The 25,550-nt window shown below is 45.8% G+C and overlaps 1 protein-coding gene across 1 annotated transcript; it reads left to right on the top strand.

Annotated features, from left to right (window-relative positions):
* Positions 1-9,120: 9,120 nt before the first annotated feature.
* IZUMO1R (IZUMO1 receptor, JUNO) lies at positions 9,121-11,224 on the top strand. The gene is made up of 4 exons (XM_008149175.3): positions 9,121-9,258; positions 10,040-10,244; positions 10,650-10,790; positions 10,956-11,224. The coding sequence occupies exons 1-4, from the start codon at positions 9,121-9,123 to the stop codon at positions 11,222-11,224; spliced, it is 753 nt and encodes a 250-aa protein (XP_008147397.2).
* The last annotated feature ends 14,326 nt before the right edge of the window (positions 11,225-25,550 follow it).

The raw sequence follows: 25,550 nt of genomic DNA, 5'->3' as shown, positions 1-25,550 counted from the left end.
CAGATAGCTTTATGACCAAGAGGCATTAAAATGTAATAAAGTTTCCAAGAATGGAAAAATAGATTGATGATAGATGATAGATAGATAATAAATAGGCAAAAGAAAACATCTTGTGTGAAGAGATAGTCATCAAGTTAAACTCTAGTCTTATAAACTGGAGTCATCAAATATTCATAACCATTGAGATTTTCCAGATAATCAAGTCTTATGTAAACATAAAACATTCAAGAGCTTTGCATAATATTATGTCTTATCCTATATAATAAAAGAGTAATATGCAAATTGACCATACCTCCACTATACCCACCAGCCAATCAGGAGCAAGTATGCAAATTAACCCAACCAAGATGGCTGCAGCCACGGAGCAAGCAGGAGGCTTGGGTTTCCCTGGCAATAGAGGAAGCCAAGCTTCCTGCACACCCTGGCCAGCCATGGACTCCACTCAAGGCTACAAAGTTTCAATTATAGAAGATAAATAAATCCCAGATACCAGGGCCTCCGCTTGGGTCGCCGGGGGGCGTGGCCAGCCTGCAAACCACCACTGGCCCCTGGCCCAGGCCACCCCATGCCCCAAGGGAACCCCCACCTTGATCTGGGACACCCTTCAGGGCAAACCAGCCGTCCCCCACCCCTGCACCAGGCATCTATCCTATCTAATAAAAGAGTAATATGCAAATTGACCATCACTCAAACACACAAGATGGCTGCCCCTATGTGGTCAAAGATCCTGCCCCCATGTGGACACAAGATGGCCACCACAAGATGGCCAGCAGGGGAGGCACCAGGTCTGCAAGGGAGGGCAGTTGTGGGCGATCATGCCAGCAGGGGAAGGCAGTTGGGAGGGACCATACCTGCAAGGGAGGGCAGTTGGGGGGGACCAGACCTGCAGGGGAGAGCAGTTAGGGGTGACCATGCCTGCAGGGGAGGACAGTTAGGGGCAAATAGGCTGGCAGGGGAGCAGTTAGGCATCAATCAGGCTGGCAGGGGAGTGGTTAGGGTGTGATCAGGCTGGCTGGCAGAAGTGGTTAGGGGCAATCAGGAAGGCAGGCAGGCGAGTAGTTGGGAGCCAACAGTCCTGGATTGGAGAGGGTGCAGGCTGGGCTGAGAGACACACACCCCCGACCCCCCCCCCCCCATGCACGAATTTCATGCACCGGGCCTCTAGTTGATTTATAATAGAGGTCACTGAAAAAAATCACAAAAATTCACTTTTCTAGAAATGGCAGCTACTTAATCATTGCATTACCAGAAGGTAATTTATCCATTGATTCTTAAAAAATTTATTTCCCCCTCTCTATCTTTTTTTTTAATTTTAATTTTATTTTATTGTTTAAGGTATTACAAATAGTAGTACATATGTCCCCCATTGCCCTCCCCACTGCCCCAGTGTCTTGTGTCTATTGGTTGTGCTTATATGCATGAATACAAGTCCTTCAGTTGATCTCTTACCCATCCCGCCCTCCAACACTCCCCTGCCTTCCCTGTGTAGTTTGACAGTCTGTTCGATGCTTCTTTGCCTCTATTTTTGTTCAACAGTTTATAATATTCTTTATATTCCACAAATGAGTGAGATTATCTCCAACATTTACAGGAAACTCATACAACTTAACACAAGGAAGATAAACAATCCAATCAAAAAATGGGCAAAGGACCTAAATAGACACTTTCAAAAGAGGACATTCAGAAAGCCAAGAGACATATGAAATCATGCTCAAAGTCACTAATTATCCGAGAGATGCAAATCAAAACGACAATGCGGTACCATCTCACACCTGTCAGAATGGCTATCATCAACAAATCAACAAACAACAAGTGCTGGCGAGGATGCGGAGAAAAAGGAACACTCGTGCACTGCTGGTGGGAATGCAGACTGGTGCAGCCACTGTGGAGAACAGTATGGAGTTTCCTCAAAAAACTGAAAATGGAACTGCCATTTGACCCAGTAATCCCATTTCTAGGACTATATCCCAAGAAAACAGAAACACCAATCAGAAATGATATATGCACCCCTATGTTCATAGCAGCACAATTTACAATAGCTAAGATTTGGAAACAGCCTAAATGCCCATCAGCAGATGAGTGGATTAGAAAACTGTGGTACATCTACACAATGGAATACTATGCTGCTGTAAAAAAGAAGGAATTCTTACCATTTGCAACAGCATGGGTGGAATTGGAGAGCATTATGCTAAGTGAAATAAACCCCCTTTCTATCTCTTTATTTGTGGACATAAGGGCATAAGGAGTCAGATATTTGCCACCTCAAAACTATTTACTTTCCACCATTTTTTATAAACTACAAAACGTTCTGAACCTTCCAATCCCTCTGTGCGTTTTCTGACATTTCCAATGCAAGACAAAGACATAAAGACTGAAACAAATCTAGGAAGAGGTATATTTATTTTCTTCAGTGTATGAAATATGAACTGGCCCAATGCCATTCTTTAAACTTGAAATTGTCTACATGCCTAAGAAACAATTCACCAACCACATTTGACAAACTCATGGCTAATAGAGCTGTGGGGCGTCAGTTAGATGGGCAAACCAAGGCCCTCCAGGCATAGGTCATATAGTAATAAATAAGAGGCAAATGAAGAACAATTCTTTTAAAAAGGTGAAAACCCATGAACCTGTATATCACACACACATTAACTCTTATGACTGACTACACAAAAACTCTGGGGGTTCCCAGAATTTCTCCTGATTTGCTTCTTGGTAAAAATGCATCACAGGAGAGAATCTTTCTTATCAAAAATAAACCGCTAGTTCACTTAAGTACCCGCGGGGAGCCTACCGTGTACCAGGCACTGCAATGACGACTGTGAAACTGGCAGGCATGGTCTCTACTGGTCCAGGAGCTTTCAGTCAGCAGGCAATTCCAGGGTAGTGATGGGGGTAACCAAGGGCTGTGAGAGCACCAGGAGGGACACCCAACCTAGACTTCATCCTCCTTGAATGTGGACTGCTCCAAATTGAGACCTAAAAAATAAGGCATCAGCTAAGGGAAGGCACTAAGAGTGCTGAGAGTAGGAGAGAGGTCTCAGTTGAAAGGGAAAAGCATGTGCTAAGGTCTGGAGCAAGAGCGATCCCAGAATGATGAAAGTACTAAAGACAGTTCAGGTTAGCTGGAGTTTGGGACCCTGTCTCTTTCTCTCACGAAGGATAGCATTGTGGTTACAATTCTAAGGCAGGTGTGAGCCCGTAGGCAGGTGTGAGCCCGTAGGCAGGTGTGAGCCCGTAGGCAGGTGTGAGCCCGTAGGCAGGCGTGAGCCTGTAGGCAGGTATTCACAGCGACAGGTGGTAAGACCCAGGACAGAAGCGTGGAAGACCCCAAGAGAACATCTCACTAATCCTTGGGGACAAGGAAAGCTTCCCTGAGAAGCCCTTCATTCTTTGAGCTGAGGGACAAGTAGGAATTCCCAGTCACAAAGGGTGAGCTTTGAGAAAACATCCCCACGAAGGAGCTAATTAAGACAGCAGGACAATAACTGATGTCAGGTAAGGAGTGCCTGCTGCGTAGTTGAAAGGATGACAGGTGGGCGTAGAAAAATACATAAGGACCAGATTAAACAGGGTCTGTGTGCCATGTTAAGGATTTGGGATTTATCTTAAGCCCAGAAGCGTCTTTTTTCTAATTTTTTTTTTTCAGAGAGGAAAGGAGAGAGAGAGAGAGAGAGAGAGAGAGAGAGAGAGAGAGAGAGAGAGAGATCAAGGATGAGAGAGAATCATTGATTGGCTGTCTCCTGCCTGCAATCCAGGCATGTGCCCTGACTAGGAATCGAACCATGACCTCCTGGTTCATAGGTCGATCCTCAACCACTGAGCCACACTGGCAGGGCATAGAAGGGTCTTAAACATGGGAGTATCATAACCATCTCTGCCTTTTAAAAAGATCCTTCTGAAAGAAAAAATCCTACAAATGCTGACTCTAGTTAATGATACGCATGCTTAGGAGGAAGCATGCGGATGTATGCAATCTCCTGTGAAATGCTTGAAAAATAAGAAGATTGATGCATGGCCTGAGGTGTGACAAAGAAAACAAAGTAAAATGGTAATGGTAACATCTAAGTCAGGGGTCCTCAAACTTTTTAAACAGGGGGCCAGTTCACTGTCCCTCAGACCGTTGGAGGGCCGGACTATAGTTTAAAAAAAAACTATGAACAAATTCCTATGCACACTGCACATATCTTATTTTGAAGTAAAAAAACAAAACAGCAAAAATACCCACATGTGGCCCAAAGGCCGTAGTTTGAGGACGCCTGATCTAAGTTGTGGGTCCACTGTAAATTTCTGTCAACTTCCCTTATGTTTGAAAATTTTCATGATCAAATACTCTGAAATAAAATAGTTCTGGCTGCTGTTTGGATAAAGCATTAGAAGGGGGCAAGGCAGGCAGTTAGGAGGTTGTTGCCTAATTAAGACAAGAGATGATTATGGTCCAGACAGTATGGGGAGAAACGGGGATAAAAGAATTTGAACTCGAGGTATTTAGGAGTGTAAACCGCTTTGGTGATGGGATAGATATGGAGGGAAGGACCAGGTGGGGATAAACAATACTCCTGTTTCACCTGCTCTCAATACCAACCAATTACAAGTTGAGCTATGGATGATCAATAGATTTGGGGACGAGAAGGACTCATGTGGCCCACTAAGAACTCTGAATCAGCACTCTGGCCAGTGTTGCTCAGCGGTTAGAGTGTCAAGGCCCATACATCAAAGGGTGGAGGGTTTCATTCCCGGTCAAGGGCACGTGCCTGGGTCGCGGGTTTGATCCCTAGCCCCAGTCCAGTCAGGTACGGGAGGCAACCAATCAATGTGTTTCTCTCTCGTGGATGTTTCTCGCTTGCTCTCTCTGCCTTCCCCTCTTTCCCTTCTACTCTGTCTAAAAATCAATGGAAAAAAAATATATCCTCGGGTGAGAATTAATAAAAAACAAAAACTCTGAATCACTAGGTCCCCTCCAGCTGGGCTCTGACTTCAGACTCTTACCAGGAGACTGCTGGCACTCCTTTTCCACTCTTCCAATCTTTTCTCAAGCTCAGTGGGCGGCAGCACTGCGGGCAACCTCCTGTGCAGGGAACAGAGGGAGAGTCCTGTGCTGTGGTCTCAAACCTGGGAGGCTGCCCTGCTTCTGTTGCTGCTCCGCCTGCCTCCCCCTCCCCCTCCCCCAGGACCCTCTGGATGCAGCTGTAGCTCTGCTCCTGACAATTCGGTGTTTTGTTTTGTTTTGTTTTGGTGGGGGTTTTTTTTGGTTGTTTTTGGTTTGGCAAAAGTAAAGCTTTATTACACAAAAGCTCCCTGCTGCAGGAGGAAAGGGACCCAAGCGGGTTGCCCTGTGGGTTCATTTTTATAACAAAATTGTTTGGGGATCAGCAGCTTCATCCACAGCCAGCCTTGTTCTATCAGCTTTCAGTCAGAAAACTGATTTCTCTGCAAGACTCAATCACAATAAGGCACAAATGAGTTTTCCTCAAGTGCTGCACCCAGCCTCTGTGGGGGGGGGGGGGGGGATGTCACCCTGATGACATCGGAGAGGCAGGCTCCATAATTTTAGTTCATTTCCTACAGCCTTGTTCTAGAGACCGTTAGCAAATCCCTCCCGTCCTTCTCCCTTCCATGTGAGGGATGTTTACCAGAGGACCTGTTTCCCATTCCAGCAATTGCTTCCATGCACATCCACAGCCATCTGACACTTAACGTTCAACCCAAACCCTCTTTCCTCGTCAAGCCTTAGAGTTTCCTGAGTATAGATGACCCTTAGACGACACAGGTTTGGACTGCCCAGGTCCACTTATACACAGATTTTATTCTATAAATACAGTTAGCCCTTCCTATCCTGGATTCAACCAAACACAGATCAGTTGGGAGTAATTTCACACTCCCAACTGCAGATTCCCAAACACACGGAAAAGCTGTTTTCCATTCGTGGTTGGTTATACCTGAGGATGTGAAGAGCTGACTGTAGTTAAATTGTGGGGGAGTCAAAGTTATATGTGGATTTTTGACTGGGGGGTGTGGTGTCAGCTCCTTTAATCACCCCCATGTTGTCCAAAGGTTACCTATATTTGTGAGGACTTGAACAGGGTGTGCACACCTGATTTCCCCTGCAGAGTGGGTGCTCCTGGGAAGAAAGCCACGCTGCAGGAGAGCCATTACCACCTGATATCAGACCCTACAATGGAGACTCCTAACTCAGTTTAAGGCAAGGACATGGGAGCCTGGCTGGTAATTGTAAAGACAGGAGGGAAAAAAGGCCTTTCTTTTTCTTTGCTGTGGTCTTTCACAATTTATGAGAAGCACCTGGTAATTAAACCCCAAGATTGTTAGCTCCTCTGGTTCAAACAGCCCCTCTGTTCAAACTGAGGGACAAGATAAGCTACTTTCAAGGCTACATTCTTGCATACCCCTCCTCCCTGCTATTTTTACAACTCAAAGATAATTAGTAGACAGTTCTCTTCCCTTTCCCTTCAAACAAGTCTCTTTTGAATTCTTCATAACTTTTGCTCTAAGAATGTTTTAGTGGTTTTGGAAAAATACTAAGACACCTCTCTAGGACAGTGGTCAGCAAACTGCAGCTCGAGAGCCTCAGTTTGCCGCTCTGTTGACTAATGAGTTTGCCGACCACTGCTCTAGGACATCTGCCCCTGCCCAGACTCTCTCCTGAAGAATTAACAAAGCAACCCGCCCCCCCCCCCCCAAGTCTGTTCAATTTCAGCTCCCAAATCCTCCTCCTTTCCTTGTCACCTATCAGCAGCAGCCAAGGCTTTAAAAGGGGGAGCCACTACTGTTCTTTGTCCTTCTATTGATTAGCAATGCACCAGCCCTTTCCCTTTGGGGAAAGTAAAACAAACTTCCTCTATCTCTCTTTTCAGTTGTGACTTCTTTTACAGCCCACATCGCTGGCCCAAAACCCTAACAATAGCCATCACTGTTCCCAAAATAAAGCCAACACATGCTTCCCAACATACAATCTGATTAAATATTTTTTATTGATTTTTAGAGAGAGAGGAAGTGAGAGAGAGAGAACCACTGATGTGAGAGCCAAACATCAATTGGCTGCCTCTTGCATGCTCCCTACCTGGGATCAAGCCTGCAACCCTGGGCAGCTGGCCTGACTGGCCATCAAACTGGCAACCTTTTGGGGCAAGGGATGATGCCCAAACAACTGAGCCACATGAGCCAGGGCCTCTCTTTAAAAACAGACTTCACCTGAGACCCAGACAGCATCTACCCTTCCAGAGCTAGAGATCTCCCCCTCACCTGGTTCTTGCACATCAAATATGGAGCCGTGTTTACCTGAGTTCAGATTCTAGCTCTGCCACTACTCGGCGGAGCTTGCTTCCCCCCCCCCCCCTCCCGGTTAAAACAGGAAGAGCATTCACTTTAGGGGTGGTTGTAAGGAGTAAGCCAGACCATACACAATCACATTATCGATAGGCCCTTGGAAACTGCAACGTACGCAAAACGACGGATAAAGAAACCAATTACGACAGGCTAATTGATATAAACCAGAGTTAAGCTCCTACAGCAACTCATCAACGTTATAATAAAAATGTTTAATGAAGCATTATTTGATGACCTGCTATACTTCACAGGATGACAGTCACTGCCCGCTATGGGAGACCATTACATGGGTTGTGGAGGGACTTTTTGGGTTTTGTTTGTTTTGGCTTTGGTCATACATTTAAATTCCCAAAGCCTCACTTTACTCTGTGTCTCTGTGCTGCTGGGTCTGCTCTCCAACAGGAACCTTAGCTCCTGAGGGCTGAGAGAGGTCACCGTTACTGTTACAACCCCGGTGGTCCATCCCAGGTAACTACGCAGATGAAGGGGCAGGTGGAACAGGGCAGAGAAAGAAAGGCTTCTGAGGAAAACAAGATAGGAATAAAAATCATTAAGACTTACTCTTGTCGGGCATGATGCCAAGTCATTTTCATGAACTTTCTTTTTCACTTCTTTTTCCCAACAATCCCATTATAACAGCCTCCTTTATAGGCATGAAAACTGACACCTGGAGAGTTGAACTCATTTTCTCAATGGCGTCCGGCTAGCAAGTAGCAGAGCTGAGAGCAGAATCCAGCGGCTGACTACAGAGCCCAGAATCTCACTCTGTGGGGCCTCTGTTTCTCTGAGAAAGCAAAGCTCTTTCTCAGAAACCCCGGGGCTCCAGCCACAGGAGGGCCCTACCCTAGGTAAGACCATGCTGATGCTGCTTAACTGGAGCCACCTGGAGTTCCGCATCTGCACCTGGACAGTAGGAACTGGAGTGGGTAATAAATGGGCGGGCCGTAGAGTCTCCTTGGCCTCACAATCTCTGGAGGTGGGAGGGAGCGGCTCCTGCTGTGAAAGTAAGTATGAAAAAAAAAAAAAAAAAACAACTACAAGGGCAGTATCTTTCCTCTTTTTACCTGGTTCTTTAAAAATACTCCATGCTTGAAACTGGTGCTGAGGAGAGAGAGCAGCCTTAGGTTCGGGCCTGGAAGGTGGGGTTGGGTTCTCTACCAGGAATATTTGAGATCCTAAACTCGGGCTAGGCCCGTGGTCGGCAAACTGCGGCTCGCGAGCCACATGCGGCTCTTTGGCCCCTTGAGTGTGGCTCTTCCACAAAATACCACGGCCTGGGCGAGTCTATTTCAAAGAAGTGGTGTTAGAAGAAGTTTAAGCTTAAAAAATTTGGCTCTCAAAAGAAATTTCAATCGTGTACTGTTGATATTTGGCTCTGTTGGCTAATGAGTTTGCCGACCACTGGGCTAGGCCAAAGCTTTTCAAGTTCACCGTGATGGGTCCACTGCCAGTTCCCGCCAGTTCCTCGGGCTGGGCTCTTCCCCTCTCCAAGCTTTAGCTTCCGTGTGTGTGTGTGTGTGTGTGTGTGTGTGTGTGTGTGTGTGTGCGCGCGCGCGCAGTTGATGGGGGTGGGTGTCAGACCTCTAATTCCACCTGCTTATTCCACCTGCCTGACATGTTACGATGCTGCCTCCGATAGAGGTCCTAGGAGCAGCCAGAGCATCATGGTCTCTTGAGAGAGCCTTGAAGCTCACCCTCACGCCTGGGATAGGGGAGAAAATGGAGCAGATGCCTTCTCTGTCACATGAGCGGGTGGGTCCTCTCTCCGCAGTGGCCATGGAGTGGTGGTGGCAGCTCTTGTTAGGGCTGTGGATAGTCACGCCCATCTGGGCTGGGGACAAGCGGCTCAGTGTCTGCATGAAGACCAAGCACCACAAGCCGGAGCCGGGGCCGGAGGACCAGCTCTATGATGAGGTATAGAGGCCAGACCTGGTCCAGGGGTCAGGGAGGGCTGCTTCCGCCAATCAGGGAAGGGGCACAAATGCCAAGATGGTTTCTGAGCCCTCATCGGCCCTGACTTGTTTGGTTTCTTAGGTTGGAATTTGGGCAAAGCCCACTGGAGGGACACTATGACCTGTTGAGACCATAACTGCTGAGTGATTGAAAGTTCCTGTCTCTGAGCTGCCTGGCCACTCGGGGAGCAGGGGCAGATGGGGATTCCAGAGGCCCATCATTGGCTCAGCATAGATTCAAACAGACATGGTCCTCCTTCTCTAGCCTTCCTACCAACAGGCCCCGGGGAAACATTTGACTTAAGTGTCTCCTCCCCAAGCTCCTAATGGCAATTGACAGGGATGTGGGAGGAGAAGCAGAGCTGGCATCTACATGGCATTTACAGAGCTACAGTGCCCTTCTCAGCTACAGTGCCCTCCCACTCAGTGCAACCCCACATTCCCCCGGGTCTCATGGGGTTCCTCTGCTGCCCCTCAGGAGCTGAGAACCTGGAAGTCATGCTTCTAGGGGAGTGTGGCAGCCGCCCTGTGGCAGGGAGGTCAGTGTGCAGGTGTCCTTGGGAATCAGTATTGACAGATTGTTAGCATTCCTTCTTTACAGGGGGTGCTGGCCTAAAGGCATTGGACCTGCCAAGGTCCTCCTCTAGGGGACACATTTTCCTTTCTACCTTAGATACTCATCAACCCCCTGCCTTTACCCTCCATCACCCCAAAATTCCCTTTGCTGCTTCTTCCACCTTCAGTGCAGCCCCTGGAAGGACAAGGCCTGCTGCACGACCAACACAAGCTGGGAAGCCCACCTGGAGGAGGCCCTGCTCTACAACTTCAGCATTATTCACTGTGGACTGATGCGGCCCGACTGTCTGAAGCACTTCATCCAGGCCAAGTGCTTCCACCAGTGCTCCCCAAACCTGGGGCCTTGGATCCAGCAGGTGGGAAGACTGGGCTGAGGAGGCGGGAGGCACATCTGCGCAATGCCCTGCTCCTGCGAGTCCCAGGACACTAACAGGAACCGCTAATGCTGTCCCCTGTGGACAAGAGCAGAGTCAGAGGCCGCTGTTGGGAAAGGGATGGAAGGAAGCTGCCTCGGGAGAATGGCCCTGTCAGGAGACGGGTCAGAGGAGAACAGTAGGATGAGGGACTATTTGAGTCCCATCTTCTGTCTGTAGGAACAGAAGCTGTGTAGCCTGGGACAAACTGTTTAATCTCTTAGCCTTGTTGTTCTCATTGGTAAAATACTCCTTCAAGGCTTCACAGGAGGGTATGTTCAGATAGTATCTGGCACAAGAGTACCATTGTAGCCACTGACAGTCTTCAGATTTCGACTGTTCATTTCTTGTCTCTGGCTACTCATCCAGGTGGCCCCATGTGAGCAGGAAGAGCGAATTTTGGACGTACCACTCTGCCAGGAGGACTGCGTGCAGTGGTGGGCAGACTGCCGCACATCCTTCACTTGCAAATCCAACTGGCTTAGCGGCTGGGACTGGAGTCGGGGTGAGTGGTGCTTGACAGAGCCTGGGGAGGTGGGGGGCAGAGCCCTGGAGGCCCCTGACCTGGGGGTGGGGCAGGTGCCAGCCTTCTATGCTCCCCCAAGGCAAGGATGGGGATGTGAGGTTGGGCATAGTGGGAGGTAAGCTGTCCCTGCCTGAATCCCTACAGGGAGGAGCCGCTGTCCTGCAGGGGCCCGCTGCCGACCTTTCCCCTATTACTTCCCCACCCCGGCTGACTTGTGTGAGAAGATTTGGAGCAACTCCTTCAAGGCCAGCCCTGAGCGTAGGAACAGTGGGCGGTGTCTGCAGAAGTGGTTCGAGCCCTCTCAGTGCAACCCCAACGTGGCCGTGGCCCAGTTCTTTGCTAGCCCTGCCCCAGCCTGGGAACTCTCCTATACTCTCATGGCCTTCTCTCTGTCCCTGCTGTTTCTTTCCTGAGAGCCCTACTTCTCCCTCCCACACTCCCCTGGCTATGGCCAGGCCAGGCCCTGGCAGCCTCCTTCCTCAGTGCTGTCCTGACACAGAGCAGCACAGCCTGGAGGACCGGGGGGCACAGAGGCTGCAGGAGCCGGTGCCTGAGCCTTGCACATTAGTTCTAGACCCCTCCACTGCTCTGCTCTGCCTTCCCCTGCCTGGAAGGCAGCCAGGGGTGGGGACTGACAAGGTCACTCACCCCATTCTGCCTTAGGCTGGTGGTGGGCCCTTCACATCCAGTGAACACCAACCACCCTTTCCCTGGCAGAGCCAGTGGGGACAGCCTGGGCTTCCCTCCCACGATGGTGCCTCCACTAGCACAGCAGCTGAGCTTTCCTCTCTGTGACCCGCCCTGTCCGAGCTCTATGCTCGGGGAGTCAACTGCACCAAGCTGGGGGCCGGCTTGCCTGTTGTGCTGAGGTCGGAGTTGGCTGTTACTTACCTAGAATGATGACCTACTTCTTTAACGCATACCGGGCCCTCTCATTATACCCTTACACTGCCCGGTGGGAGTGCTTTCAATGCTCCCTTTTTTCAATAAATGAGGCACTGTACAAAAGGCCTAAAACCAGGGCGAGGATGGGGCCCCCCTGACCACCGGCTCTATTTTGGACACCAGGATTGAAGCAGCTGCCTCAACTGCTTTCAGCTTTTCCCTCAGCACAGCCTGGACCCTTGGAAACCTGAGTTCTGATCCAGCTTTCCTTTCTGACTTTTGGCAAGTCCTCTCATCTTCATTTAAGACTGGGCTCCCCTCCCTGCTGAGAGGAATGAGGTAGTTGGACCACATGCTTTTCACTTCTAAAAAGGAAATGGAAAAGCCAGTGCCATTGTCTGTGGGGATATAGTCTGTGCTTCTCAGGCAGTTCCATGTCCCAAAGAACAAGACCACAGAGTCAGAACTGGGCTAGAGCAGGTGCCCCGGGGCAGCCTTCACGTCCCCTTTGTAAGTGGAATGACAGCCGACTGCCCGCTCAGAACCTTCTGGAGCCTGAAGCCCAGTAGCTTCCCAGCATAGGTGTTGTCTACCCCTCAACCTTCTCTTTGATGAAGAGAGGCTTCTAATGCTTCTGCACCTGAGTTGGTTGGCTTTTCTAACAATGACTCATTCTTGCCAGGCACCAGCAAGCCCTGCTCATCAGTTAAACTCCCACCTCCATTCCTCCCACACTCACCTTGCACATGCTCCTCCATGGAGCAAGCCTTGGGGCAGAGGGCACTGGGGTCCTAAAACCAGCAAGAGAGCGCCCTTTCCAAGTGAGTGCTCAGTCTGGAGGAGGGGACAGACAGCAGTGGTGGTGGCAAAGCACTTCTCCAGAAGTCTGCAAGAATGATGGGTGGGGTCCTGGGAAGGCCTCACAAGGGGGTGATGCTTAAGCCCCACTGAAGAAGGGTCACTTCATTGAGAGCAGAAAGATGTTAGACAAGACCACCTGCGTCCCCAAGGCATGAATTAGATGAAGCAGAACCTTTAGCTGCTCTTAATAAATTGTGGCCTCTAAAACATATGTAAGTAAAATTTCTTAAGCACTGTATGAAGTGTCTGAGGTTGTATGCTTGGTAAGAAAGCTGAGCGTTTAATCACTTTCTTTAGTATTCTTAGGTATAAATATAAAAAAATAGCCTGGCTGGTGTGGGTCAGTGGTTGAGCACTGACCTATGAACCAGGAGGTCACTGTTCAATTCCCGGTCAGGGCAAACTCTGGATTGCAGGCTCGATCCCCAGTGTGGGGCATGCAGGAGGCAGCTGATCAATGATTCTCTCATCATCGATGTTTCTATCTCTCTTTCTCTCTTCATCTCTGAAATCAGTAAAAATATATTTTAAAAAATAGTCAAAGGATGGTTAAAATTGAGACAAAAACCAGAGTAGTTCTGGGAGCCCTAATAACTGTTCCTATTTATTGATCACTTACTCTGAGCCTGGGCTCTGCTATGCTCCTACCATGCATTATTAGCTCGCTGGGGCCTCACAAAAGCCTTGAGATACACTCCTGCACGCCCATTTTCCAAATTAGGACAGAAGCCTATGTAGGTTTGAAACCAAGTAAGCCTGACCCCACGCTCCCAGCTCATAAGGCTTACACCAGACATCCTGGTAAGTTGCTGAATGGGGCTGACGTCGAGTGGGGCGAAGGGAAAGGAGGCTGGCTCAAGGCCGGTCATGGTCAGGAAAGAGCTTGCTCCCCATCTGTGGTTGGAAGGGGTGATGGATTTTAAGCAGTGGAATTAAACTTTCAAATTTGCAGTTAAATTATTTTTTTCATCAGAGTGACCCAGGCACATGACTAAAATACTTATGTCAAAGGATCTCTAACACAGAGCAACAGAGCCTCAGCCAGCCAGCCCCTTGGGCCCAGGGCCCCTGCCCAGAGGCACCCACTCTTAACCATATCTGGACTTAGCTTTGCAAAAGTTGCAAAAGGGGGCTTGATTTTCTCTCTCTCTCTCTCTCTCTCTCTCTCTCTCTCTCTCTCTCTCTCTGTTCTGTTAGAGTTTCTCAACTTAATCTTCCTATCTTTTTAATTTGGGCAATCCACTTTTAATTTCCAGGAGCCTTTTTATTTTTCATTCCCTTATTGTTTTCAGTTTTATGAATATCTTCTAAAATCTCACTGAAGATCTAATTAGATTTTTTTGTTTAAAGCTTGTTTCTAGTCTCTGAATGACCTGTCTCCTCCAAGGTCAATCTGTTCTGTTTATCTTGATCTTCTCCTGAGGGCTGCTGGTTTTCTCTGTGTCTGGTGACCTTGGCCATGAGTCCATATTTATGAGTGAGGACTGGGTTGATTTTCCTATTTAGCTGCTATAGGAGTCCTCCATGGTTATATATGTGGGTTCTCTCCCCTGACTAGCAAAGCTGATGAGTTCTGTAGGGCTTGTTGGCTAGAAGACTTTGCTTCGGATTATGGAAATAAATGAAGACCAGCCAAATGAGAACAAGCAAAAGCTGTTTACTCAGAGCTTCCCTAACAAGAGAGTCAGCTACCATTATGTGTGTGTTGGCAGAGACTCAAGCAGAGTCAGGGGGAAAGCCTTTTTTGTGAGGCTGTTGGCATGGGGAAGCTGTAGACAGGTTAACCAGAAGCGGACATCCTATGTGATTGATTAGAGGTGCATTTTTGGCTTTCTCTAGTTGGTCCTCAGTTGGAAGCCAAGATTAAAAATTAGGGCAGCTGTCAGTTATTAATCACATCTTGGCTGTTTGGGGCTAATTGTTAGTAGGGTTATTGTTTTGTTTCTAGGGCTGGTTGCTAGAGATACTGGCCTAACTTCCTATAAGTCTGACCTTTAAATAGCAGGCTGGCTTTCTGGGCTGATTACTGCAGATAATGGGTTAGAATTACATATATATCAGGCCACTGTGCACTGTATACATAGTCTCTCAAGACTGAGTTGGCAGGAGCTACATTGGAGTGCAGAGCCCTCAAATGCTGGAATATGATTCCCTCTGAGGTGCCAGCACCATGCATTTAACCACATGTGAAACTCCAGCACTATCCAGAATTTAATGTTTTTAGAGAAGACTTCTTCCGAGTTCCCCCTACCTAGGGGTTCAAGTTGGGTTGCCTGAGCTGTAGACGTGGGCAGAGGACACAGGGGCGGGCACCTGTACACATTCTCTTTCTGTCCTCCATGCCTGCTAACTCTGAGCCTTCTTCCGCTGCAGCTGCCTCCTCCACTTCCTCTGGCCACCTCTGTTCCCTTCGGTGTGTTTTTATACACTTTCCATCTTCAAAATATTTATTGAACTCTCTTGCTCACTGGTGTTTTCCTTCACACTCTTTTAGTAAAGGAACACTTAGAGAAATAAATATTTAGTGGGATCCCAGGTATTCATTCTACCTACTCTAACCAGCAGCTGCAGATTTTTAAAAAGATGTCATTGTTATCTGAAGAGCAGATTAAAAGAGGGCCAAACTGGAGACACAATGGCTGAGGACAATGTGTAGGATGAATTTGCAGGAGGGAAATGAAATAGAAACGCAGGTGATAGAAACCTAATTGTGAGAAATGCTCTAGGAGGAAGTCGGACTGCAGGGGAGACAGACCAGAAAGGGACAGATTCAGAAACTGTTAGGAAGACAGAGCCCATAGAAATTCGAACCATAACTTTGAATATAGAGCCACAAAATACAGTAAGTCCTCATTTAATGTCACTGTTGGCTTCTTAGAAACTGTGACGTTAAGCAAAAAGGTTTACAGCAAAAGGAATTTTACCCTAGGCTAATTGATAGAAGAGTTAAGTTCCTGCAACATACGTCTGGTTACAAAAACATTACTAAAATTCTCAAAGACCCAGTACACTTCTAACATTAAACATTGAAATAAATGTGAACTATATATACATTAAAGAAAGATTTATAAGAACAAGTAAGATCATTGTTTTCCAAGTCTGCTGATTTCACTCCAGGGTCCGGGATGACTAGAGTCTATGTGGCAGATCAGGGCGCCAGCGGGAATCCACCCTGGATAGGCTGCCCTACCATCCCAGGGCACACCCACACGCACACACTCAGGCTGGGATGATGAGGCATGCTGATTCACCTAATGGGTTCATGTGTGGGATGGGGAGGAAACCAGAGTCCTCAGAGAATGCCCACAGACAGTGGCCCTGATGTGAATTGTTTTCTTTGTCTGTGTCATCAACATTATAACAAAACCGGAGGCCTGGTGCACGAAAGTCATGCACGGGTAGGGGTCCCTAGGCCTGGCCGGCTATCAGGGCCGATCTGTGGGGCAACCAGCAGGGCAATCGGGGCTGGGGGGGGGAGGGGAAGGGGGAGGCGGGTGCTGGCACCCGCCTTGGCTGGCCTGGGGCCTGAGGGCTGGGGGCAGCTCCTGCATTGAGCGTCTGCCCTCTGGTGGTCAGTGCATGTCATAGCGACCGGTCGTTCCACCGTTCGTTTGATTCGCATATTAGGCTTTTATTATGTAGGATGTTGAAGAAGATAACATTATTTGAAGACCTGTTGTAAGTATAAGATAAAATGGGGAGAGAGAGAACTAGCACAAGGACACAACAACCTTGGACACCTCAACTCCAAAGCTCCCATTTGGAAGAGGTCCTTTCTCCAGTCTACATTGTACCAGGTCTTGGTTGGGGGCAGGGGGCAGTGGTTAGGGGGTGAAGGGCATTCCTTCTACTGGATGCAACCCAGGCACTTTCCCACTATGGGAACATCAAACCCTGTTCCTGTTCTGCCTCAGAGAATGCTGGGAAGTGTGGAGTAGCAGGTGAAAAAGAAAAACAAAATGGCCCTCTTTTGTATGCATCACTTGCTTTACGACCCCTTTCTGAGTCACTTTCTTCAGTAAGACCCCTTACCTGAGGGCAGAAGCTGCTACAGCCCTCATGCACTGGAATCTTGTTCCCAGACCATCTCTGCTGAGCACCCCTCCCGCTCCTCCTTCACCATGTTCCTGCCCACTCCTTTCCCTAACCCCCCAACTTACTCCCGCCACAAAAATGAATGCTTCCTTTGGTACTACTGCCCACTGTCCCATCGCTTCTGCTATGGGGGACCCAGTTTTGGAGATTATTTTGGTGTCCAGGGCTGCTGTCTTTTGGATTGGATCACATTCCCCAACTCCAGCTCTGGTGACAGCTTGACTGTCCAGTCTCATCTCGCATCTCAAGGGGGCAGTATTCCTGCCAACAAAACCAATCACCTGTTTTTCATTTTCAATCCTTCCCTCTGTTCTGCTCACATCCATCCTCAGATTTACCTTTCTACAGAATCAGAAATCACTTTTAGTAGTACTTTTGCTACAAATTAACCAGACAGAAAAATCTGGAGGAAGAGAGAGGACCTCCTGGGAGGAGAGGCTGCTGATGGGCGTGGAGATGCTGGTGGGATGTCAGCATGGAGATTTCCATCAAACAACTGACTTGGGGGGTGTGAGAGAGGTCAGGGCTAGAGATAAGAACTTTGGAATCATTTTCTGGAAGTGTTATTTGGACTTGTGGAAGTAGAAGAGTTTTCTAAGAAAAATTACAGAGGGAAATGGAAAGATTATGAAGAGTCTCTAACTTACTTACAATTAGGAGGTGACCGGGGAAATGGAGCTGATGAAGAGACAGAGAAGCAGAAGCTAGGGTAGAATAGAAATAAAAAGAACTGTATCCCAGATGAACAATGTCAAATTCTGAGTTGCCATCCATATATTAATCCATAAATAACTACGGAGTTCTTACTCTGTCCTAGACATTGTGCTGGTCCTTGGAACTGACAAACTGAATGAAAAAAAAAAATGAAAAATGTCTAGACTGTGTATAAAAATAAGGCTCTGTCCCATAATCTGTAGGAACCCAACCTACTATCTACAATAACAAGACCAAGAAGTCAACTACTTATCTATAGCAACCAGTCCACAAAGCAAATAATTCCTCTAATAATCAGCCCCAAATGGCCAGGACTTGATTAAGAACGGCCAGCTTCTCCATTGTTGGCCCCTGTTTCCAACTTAGGACCAACTGGAGAAAGGCAAATATTCATTTCTAACCAATCTCATGCAATACCTCATTTCTAGTTAGTCCACCTACAGCTTCCTCATGCTGACAGCCTGTGATGGGTGCACACCGGAAGCTTTCTCTTTCTTCCATTCATCTGCCTGCCCCAAGGCTGCCAACATTCAAGTGACAATGGATGACTCCGTTGCAAGTTCTGAATAGCCTTTGCATGTTCTCATTTGGTTGGTCTTTATTTCCACAGATATAATAATGAGTGAGATAAACATGGTTCCTGGCCTCAGAGAGCTTAATAGAGTAAAAGGGAACACAATGGAAATATAAGTAAATAATTAAAATTAAAATAGCTTCAAATATGACAATTGTTAAGAGGGAGAAATATAAGGGCCTCAGAGAGGGGTGGGGGAAGTGGCTAATTTAGATGAGATAGATACTTCAAAGAAGTAGGCAGCGTGAAGGACCACTTTGAGGATCAGGGGCCATGTTTGTAGGGTAAATGGAAAGTGCTAGTGGAGGTAAAGTTAAAAGAGAAAAGAAGGGCTGACAGGATGAGTTCAAGGTGGGTGGCTGATCAAGTGTAGGAACACAAAGATTGACCTTGGCAATGAGGAAAGATAAGAGGAGAAGAGGTGGGGGGGAAGCACTCTCAAAATTAAAATGCTTCAAATAGAAACCACTGAATGAACATTAGGGCTTTGCCACCTGCAGGGAGTTTGGGAGCTGAAACAACTGGGCTGGTGGGAGCATTCTGGCCCAAGTGTGTGGCCTGGGCAGCTGCTCCCCACCTTTGGCTTTCCAAATGCACAGCCCAGGCAGCTTGTCTATCCTGAGTTAAATGGTTAGTGTAAACTTTCCAAAGATCAAAATCGACCCAAGGGTGAGATTAAAAAAAAAAAAAAAACAAACACACACACAGAGACAAGATTATTTTCAGGGCCAGTAGAGTTTAGGAAGAGAGAGAGGTTAAGACTTGGCACCAGCAATGAAAAAGCAAACATTTTAAATTCATCTCGGCCTTTTCTGAGCTCTGCATCTGACTAAAGAGAGAGGCTTCCAATCGCAGAGCAGCCACTGAAGGTGAAGCTGCTGAGGTCGCGCTCTCTGACTCCAGCTTCAGAGAGGAAGAACCTAGACTTTATTGGGCTGTGCTTCCTTTAATTCAAAGGTGAGCTTTGGAAGGAAAGAGCAATTTTCCCTGGGGTGGATACTGGCACCTCAGCAGACAGCTCCAGCAAGGCAGATCACAGATGGGAACAAAGAGAGGCAGCCAGAAGGGGCCCATTTCTAACCTTCCATTAAATTTAGAGATTGCCCTCTGTAGACATAAATGTGTTTTTTTCCTTTTCCCTCCAGGAGCATCAAAGTACACAAAGACACTAAAAACTATATGTTGCTAAATTTTCATTTTAAGCAAGAGGTTCTTAACCCATTTTCTAAAACTAAGATAAGGATATTTGTCCTACACATGATTTAATTTTTTTCAAGAACTGAAAAATTAATGATTTGTGAGAGTAATGAGTGAGATGAAAATGTGGCTGAATAGTTTCATGATTTTGGTAAGAACTTTTTATTTATCTTTTAAAATACATTTTATTGATTTTCTTACAGAGAGGAAGGGAGCGGGATAGCGAGTTTGAAACATTGATGAGAGAGAAACATCAATCAGATGCCTCCTGCACACCCCCTCCTGGGGATGTGCCCGCAACCAAGGTACATGCCCTTGACCAGAATCGAACCTGGGACCCTTGAGTCCGCAGGCCGGCGCTCTATCCACTGAGCCAAACCAGTTAGGGTGGTAAGAATGTTTTAAAGTCAGTATTTTTATAAAGTAAAAAACAAAACAAAAAACATTTAGCAGTATTTTTTTTAAGCAAGAAATAAAACCAAGGAAAGGGGATTTTAAAAAATACTACAAACAAAGTTAAAAGACTTTAAAATAGGGGGAAATATCTCCAATACATACATATAGATGTTAATATTCTTAACACAAGATTTAAAAAAAATCAATAGTAAAAATATGACTGCCCCAATTGAAGTATGAGCAAAGGATTTATTTACATAGGTAATAAAATCTAAACTCCTTACCATGGCCTTATAGATTCCATTTATGTCACTGCCACTCTTCCGACCTCAGCTCCGAAGACTTTCCTTTCCTGCTTACCACTCTCCAGACATATGGGATTTCTTCTAGTTCTCAAATAAACTAAGCTCATTCCTGCCTTAGAACATTAGCATTTGCTGTTTCCTATGCCTGTGATGTTTTTGCCCCACATTTTTACACAACTAGCTCTTTCTCATAATGTGGATGTTAATTCAAATATCACATCTTCAGAGTAGCCTTCTGCAATTACCCAATATAGAGAAGTTCTCATCCCAAGTTGTACTCCATGACATCATCTTGCCTTATTTTTTTATATCGTGTATTATCATCTGAAATTATGTGTGTATATGTGTATATCCTGCTCTATTTCCTCCCATTCCCATTAGAAAGCAAGTTTCAAGAAGGAAGAGACTCATATCTCTTATTTATTGCTCTATCCCCAGCACATAGAACACATCCTGATGCACAGCAGGAACTGAAATGAATAAAGAGAATTGAGAAAATATGATCAATAAATGTAAACAAAGGTTTGATTCCATGGTTAAGAAAAATGGAAATTAAAACAATGAGAAACTTTTTTAACCAATTAGATTGGCAATGATAAAAGAATATGCTGGTGGGGATGTAAATTGGTCCACAGTTTGTAAAGGTAAATTGGAAATATGTGTCAAAATTTAAAATTTTCAAATTTTTTAAACTCACAATTCTATTTCTATAAACAGACCTAAGAAAACATCACTTCTACTTCAGATCAAGATGATAAACTCAGAGATCCAAGAATCTCAATGAATTCCCAGCACAAGAAACATGAAGACAACACCAAAACAAATCATAATAAAATTACTCAAAATCTTGGATAAAGAGAAAAATGTTAAAGCAGCCAGAGGAAAAAGGATTCAGTATATTCAGAGGAACAAAATTAAGGATGACAGCATATTTCTCACAGGAAACAATGTAAGTGAGGTAAGAGTGGAACAACATCCTTAAAATACTAAAAAAAAAAAATGTCATCCTATAATTATATATATGGAAAATATATCTGTTTTGGGATAAATTGTGCCCCACCAACCACCAAATTCATATGTTGAAGCCCTAACCTCCCAGTAGTTCATAATATGAATGTATTTGGAGAAATGGCTCTGAAGAAGCCATTAAGATAAAATGTGGTCACATGGGTGGACACTAATCAAGTATGACTGATATCCTCATAAGAAGAGATTAGAACACAGGTATAGTTTGAGGAATGACTATATGGGACATAGTGAGAAGGAGGCCATCTACAAGCCAAAGAGAGAGGCCTCAGAAGAAACCTAACCTTCCAACACCTTGATCTTGGACTTCTAGCCTTATGAAATGAGGCAAAATAAATGTCTGTTGTTTAAGACATTTAGTATGTGGTACTTTGTTAAGGCAGCCCTAGAAAACTAATACAATCTCTTTTACAAATGAAGACAATGCCCAGCCAGTGTAGCTCACTGTTTGAGCATTGACCCAGGAACCAAGAGACCACCAGTTCAATTCCTGGTCAGGGCACATGCCCAGGTTACAAGCTCAACCCCCAGGTGGGGGACATGCAGGAGGCAACTGATTGATGATGTTTCTCTGTCATTGATGTTTCTATCTCTCTATCCCTCTCCCTTCTCTCTCTCTAAAAAATCAATAAAATAAAATAAAAAATTATAAATGAAGACAAAGTAAATATTTTCTTTTAGATATACAATGTGTGAAAGAATTCATAACTTGCAGACCTGCACAATAAGAAATGTTAAACAGGCCAGGGTGGGGGGGAAAGGGAAGCAGGCTGGAAGAGGTTAATGGGGAGGAAAGGAGGACCTATGTAATACTTTCAACAATAAAGGTTTAAAATAAATAAATAAATAAATAAATAAATAAATAAATAAATAAATATTAAACAGGTAGAAGGAAAATGATAGATTGAAATGTTGATCCATACAGAGTAATAAGAAAGATTGGAAAGATTAACTGCATGAGTAAATATTAAAAAAAGCTTTAAACATTATTTAAATGTCTTTTAAAAATTATTGACTATTTAAACAAAGTAATAGGTTTATAACATATGTAAAAGTAACATGTATGACAATAATAGTATAAATAGGGGGAGGGAAGGCCTATTAGAAAAGAAGGAAAGTCTCAAATCAGTGGCTTCAGCTTCTGCTTTAAGAAATTTTTTTTAGGCCTTGAAGACACCATCGCCCTGGAGCCACCTGTGTCCTGCCATAGTGAACTCTACTATATTCTTCAACATCAATGTCAGTGGCAAGCCCTTGGACCGCCTCTCCTTTGAGAATTTTTTTCAAAGCTCCAAAGACAACAGAAAACTTTTGTGCTCTGAGCACTAGGGAGAAAGAATTTGGTTATAAAGATTCCTGCTTTCGCCCTACCTGGTTTGGCTCAGTGGATAGAGCATTGGCCTGCGGGCTGAAGGGTCCTGGGTTCGATTCTGGTCAAGGGCACATGCCCAGGTTGCAGGCTCGATTCCCAGTAGGGGGCATGTAGGAGGCAGCCAATCAATGATTTTTCTCTCATCATTGATGTTTCTATCTCTCTTTCCCTCTCCCTTCCTCTCTGAAATAATAATAAATAAAATAATCCCTTGAAAGACACAAATTATCAAAATTCAAGGAGAAAAAGATAATCTGAGTAGCCCTATATCTATTAAAAAATAAATTTGTAGTTAAAAAACATTCCCACAAAGGAAACTTTAGGTCCAAATAGTTTCACTGATGAAAAGTTTAAAGAAGAAATAACATCAACTCTACACAAACTCTTTCAGAAACTTGAAGATGCAGGGACATCTAGAACAGCTTGGCCTCACAGATGTCCAGTAGTAGGCAGCAAAACACATGTCCGTGGAGCAAGAGGGTGCTATGAAAATAAATGAAGACCACCTAAATGAGAAGGAAAAACCAGAAACTATTTAGAGCTTGCTATAACAAGGGAATCAGCCACCATCACTTGCCATTTGGCAGAGATTCAAAGGCAAGCAGGGAGTAGAAAAGTTTTATAATTAAAAAAAAAAAAGTGTGGGGATAGCTTCAGGCATGCTCTGATTAGAGTTTGTTGGCTGGGGAAGCTGGAAACCAGATAATTGAAATGGAGCATATATTAGGTAATTGATTTGGGAGAGCACATTTGACTCATTGTGTTTGGTTCTGAGTTGAAAGTAGGGGCAAAAAATAAGGAAGCCGGCAGTCACTGTCCAAGTCCTGACCATTCCGGGACAATTGCTGCAGAGATTGTATTTCGATTGCTGGACTGGTTTTGAAGAGTCTCCTATAATATATGGTCTGGCCATTGTGTGTGTAGTCAGTCTCTCTGTGCTTAACCACCTTGCTTGGTCTGTCCTTCCTGCGCTATTCTGGGGCCACCCACAGGAGGCAGGATTTATGTCCCCACATCCTAGACCAGTGGTCGGCAAACTCATTAGTCAACAGAGCCAAATATCAACAGTACAACGATTGAAATTTCTTTTGAGAGCTGAAAACCGACTTCTGTGCATGGGCCACGAAGTTTCAATTGCGCTGTACGTGCATGCCCGCACGTGGTATTTTGTGGAAGAGCCACACTCAAGGGGCCAAAGAGCCGCATGTGGCTCGAGAGCCGCAGTTTGCCAACCACTGTCCTAGACCTTCATGGAGGACTCCCATGATCAACTTTGTATAGTTATTTATTGTTACATAATAAATTACCCCCAAAATTTAGTGACTTTAAGACAGCATTTAGTGTCACAGTTCCTGTGGGTTGGTCCAATTCAACATTGTCACTTCCACGCCCATCCCTTCCTGCTTCCAGCATGGGGATGCTTCCTTGGTGGCCAGCTGCCTTTGCCTTGCCTCTGTGCTCCAGTTCCTCACTCATTTTGAACTGCCTCAGGCAGGACGGAGAAGAAGAGTGGGGAGGGAAGGAGAAGGGAAAGGGGAGGGGAAGGGAGGGGAGGGGAAAAGGGAGGGGAGAAAAGGAAAGGAAAGAAAATACTTTTTGAGCACTTGTATATGTTAGGAGTGTCCTAAATGTTTTCTCCATGTTAGCTCATAAAGGTCCTCCTTAGCCTGTGTCTGCTTTATGCAATCCTCCCCACCACGTACACACACACACCAGGCCAGTAAACTCAAGTTGCCCCCACCGACTCGGGATCCACAGAGGAGGTCCTTTGGAGTCTAAGGGAGCCTGCACAGTGCACACTTTTGCTGGTACATGATTATTATTCATAAATAACTTCTAGAATGCAAGCTGATTGACCCATACACCATTGCTAGTTCCTGGGCCTTCCATTTTTTATCTGTAAAAACTGAGAGTGGAAAAGCAAACATTGTGTTGGGTTTACAGACTCTCAGATTTTCTATTTCTTAGATAGCCACAAAGCATTTGGGAATATGCTATGAAAAATCTCAGTTCCACCTTAAAGAAGGAAACTTTTACCAAAAAAAAGTGTTTATCAAACCCTTCTCATGATACAATCTTCTGCAACATACCAGCAAGCCCACACTTTCCCTGACCCAACCACAAATACAGCCCCATCCCATAGCAAACCCAAGGGGCCAGCATGGAGACTTCTGATAGTTTGGCTGCTGAAGGGTTTTTTGTCTGCTTTCCAGAGTATTCAGATGAATGCTTTGCTTCTCCAACTATCCCAACTTCCTGGCATCTACCAGAGTAAATTCAACACTGGAAACAATTTCCTACCAGGAAGGCCATAAAACACTGCCAATAAGAGGAAATACAGAATGTAACAAAGCAAGGTAATTACATAAACAACTTTAAGAGCTGTTTGGCCTTGGGGAAAATGTGACTGACTCATCCAATCTACAACATCACTTGTTATAATACAGAACACAAGCAGAGAGTATTATTGTTCTAAATCTCCCCCCCCCCCCCTTTTATTTTTTCCATTAGGACCATATAAACCTCTTGTGTTGGGAATAAGCTTTTGTAAAGATAATGTGGAATGACATCAGAGGAATAGTGGCGTGAGTGACCCCCCCTAATTTCTCCCCTTGGTGTTTCAATTATTTGAACAGCTATAATTTTAAAAAAAGGGATTCCCTGCTGAACGAATTGAAACATCTAAAGGTGGGCAAATGGTAACAAACCAGGGAGGCGAGAAGGAAGAAGAGCTCAAAGGAGCCATAGATTCAGCCCTGCAACCTGGAGAGGGGATGAATCAGGTTGTAGATGGCACTCTCCCTTTAGCCGAGAAGAGCAAAGAGATTTAGTGAGCATTACGGCAGGAGTGAGCAGTACAAGCTGTGGCTGAGCCCAGTGACCAGGGCAGGGACAAAGCACAGAGGGGCAGCTATGGTTGTCTGGCAATCAGCATGTCAGAGAGAGACGCAAAGCCCTAGAGCCTGGCTGCCTCCCCTCAATCTCCCTGAGCTCGCCTCTCCTCACCCTTCAGATAGGGTTGCAGAACACATTATCTGCAAACCTGAGAATTGTTACAGAAACACCTTTTCCCTGAGTAAAGGGCACACTCTATGACTAATCCCAGGGTTGGGTAGAGAGGTACAGGGGGAATGCCATGGAGGTCCACCAGTCGACATTGCTGTGAGGGCAAAGCAACAAAGGAGGCGTCCAGGTTCCCTCAGCTCACCCCAACCCCACACATCAAGGCTACACTGCCAGCTGCTTGGGACAGCACTGGGATTTCACAGATTTGGAGGCCCATCACTCACCACATTGCCCTGCAGCGTTGATTT

Source organism: Eptesicus fuscus, chromosome 13 (genome assembly GCF_027574615.1).
Source record: "Eptesicus fuscus isolate TK198812 chromosome 13, DD_ASM_mEF_20220401, whole genome shotgun sequence".
NCBI classification, from domain to species: domain Eukaryota; kingdom Metazoa; phylum Chordata; class Mammalia; order Chiroptera; family Vespertilionidae; genus Eptesicus; species Eptesicus fuscus.
The sequence above is the reverse complement of the archived record's forward strand: the minus strand, read 5'-3'. Positions and strand labels throughout refer to the sequence as shown.

Bases quoted from the DNA above. Each gene is read 5' to 3' on its own strand.
- IZUMO1R (XM_008149175.3), top strand. From the start codon at position 9,121: ATGGAGTGGTGGTGGCAGCTCTTGTTAGGGCTGTGGATAGTCACGCCC. The intron at 9,259-10,039 runs GTATAGAGGCCA...TTCCACCTTCAG, and splicing joins AGGACCAGCTCTATGATGAG to TGCAGCCCCTGGAAGGACAA. The intron at 10,791-10,955 runs GTGAGTGGTGCT...GAATCCCTACAG, and splicing joins CGGCTGGGACTGGAGTCGGG to GGAGGAGCCGCTGTCCTGCA.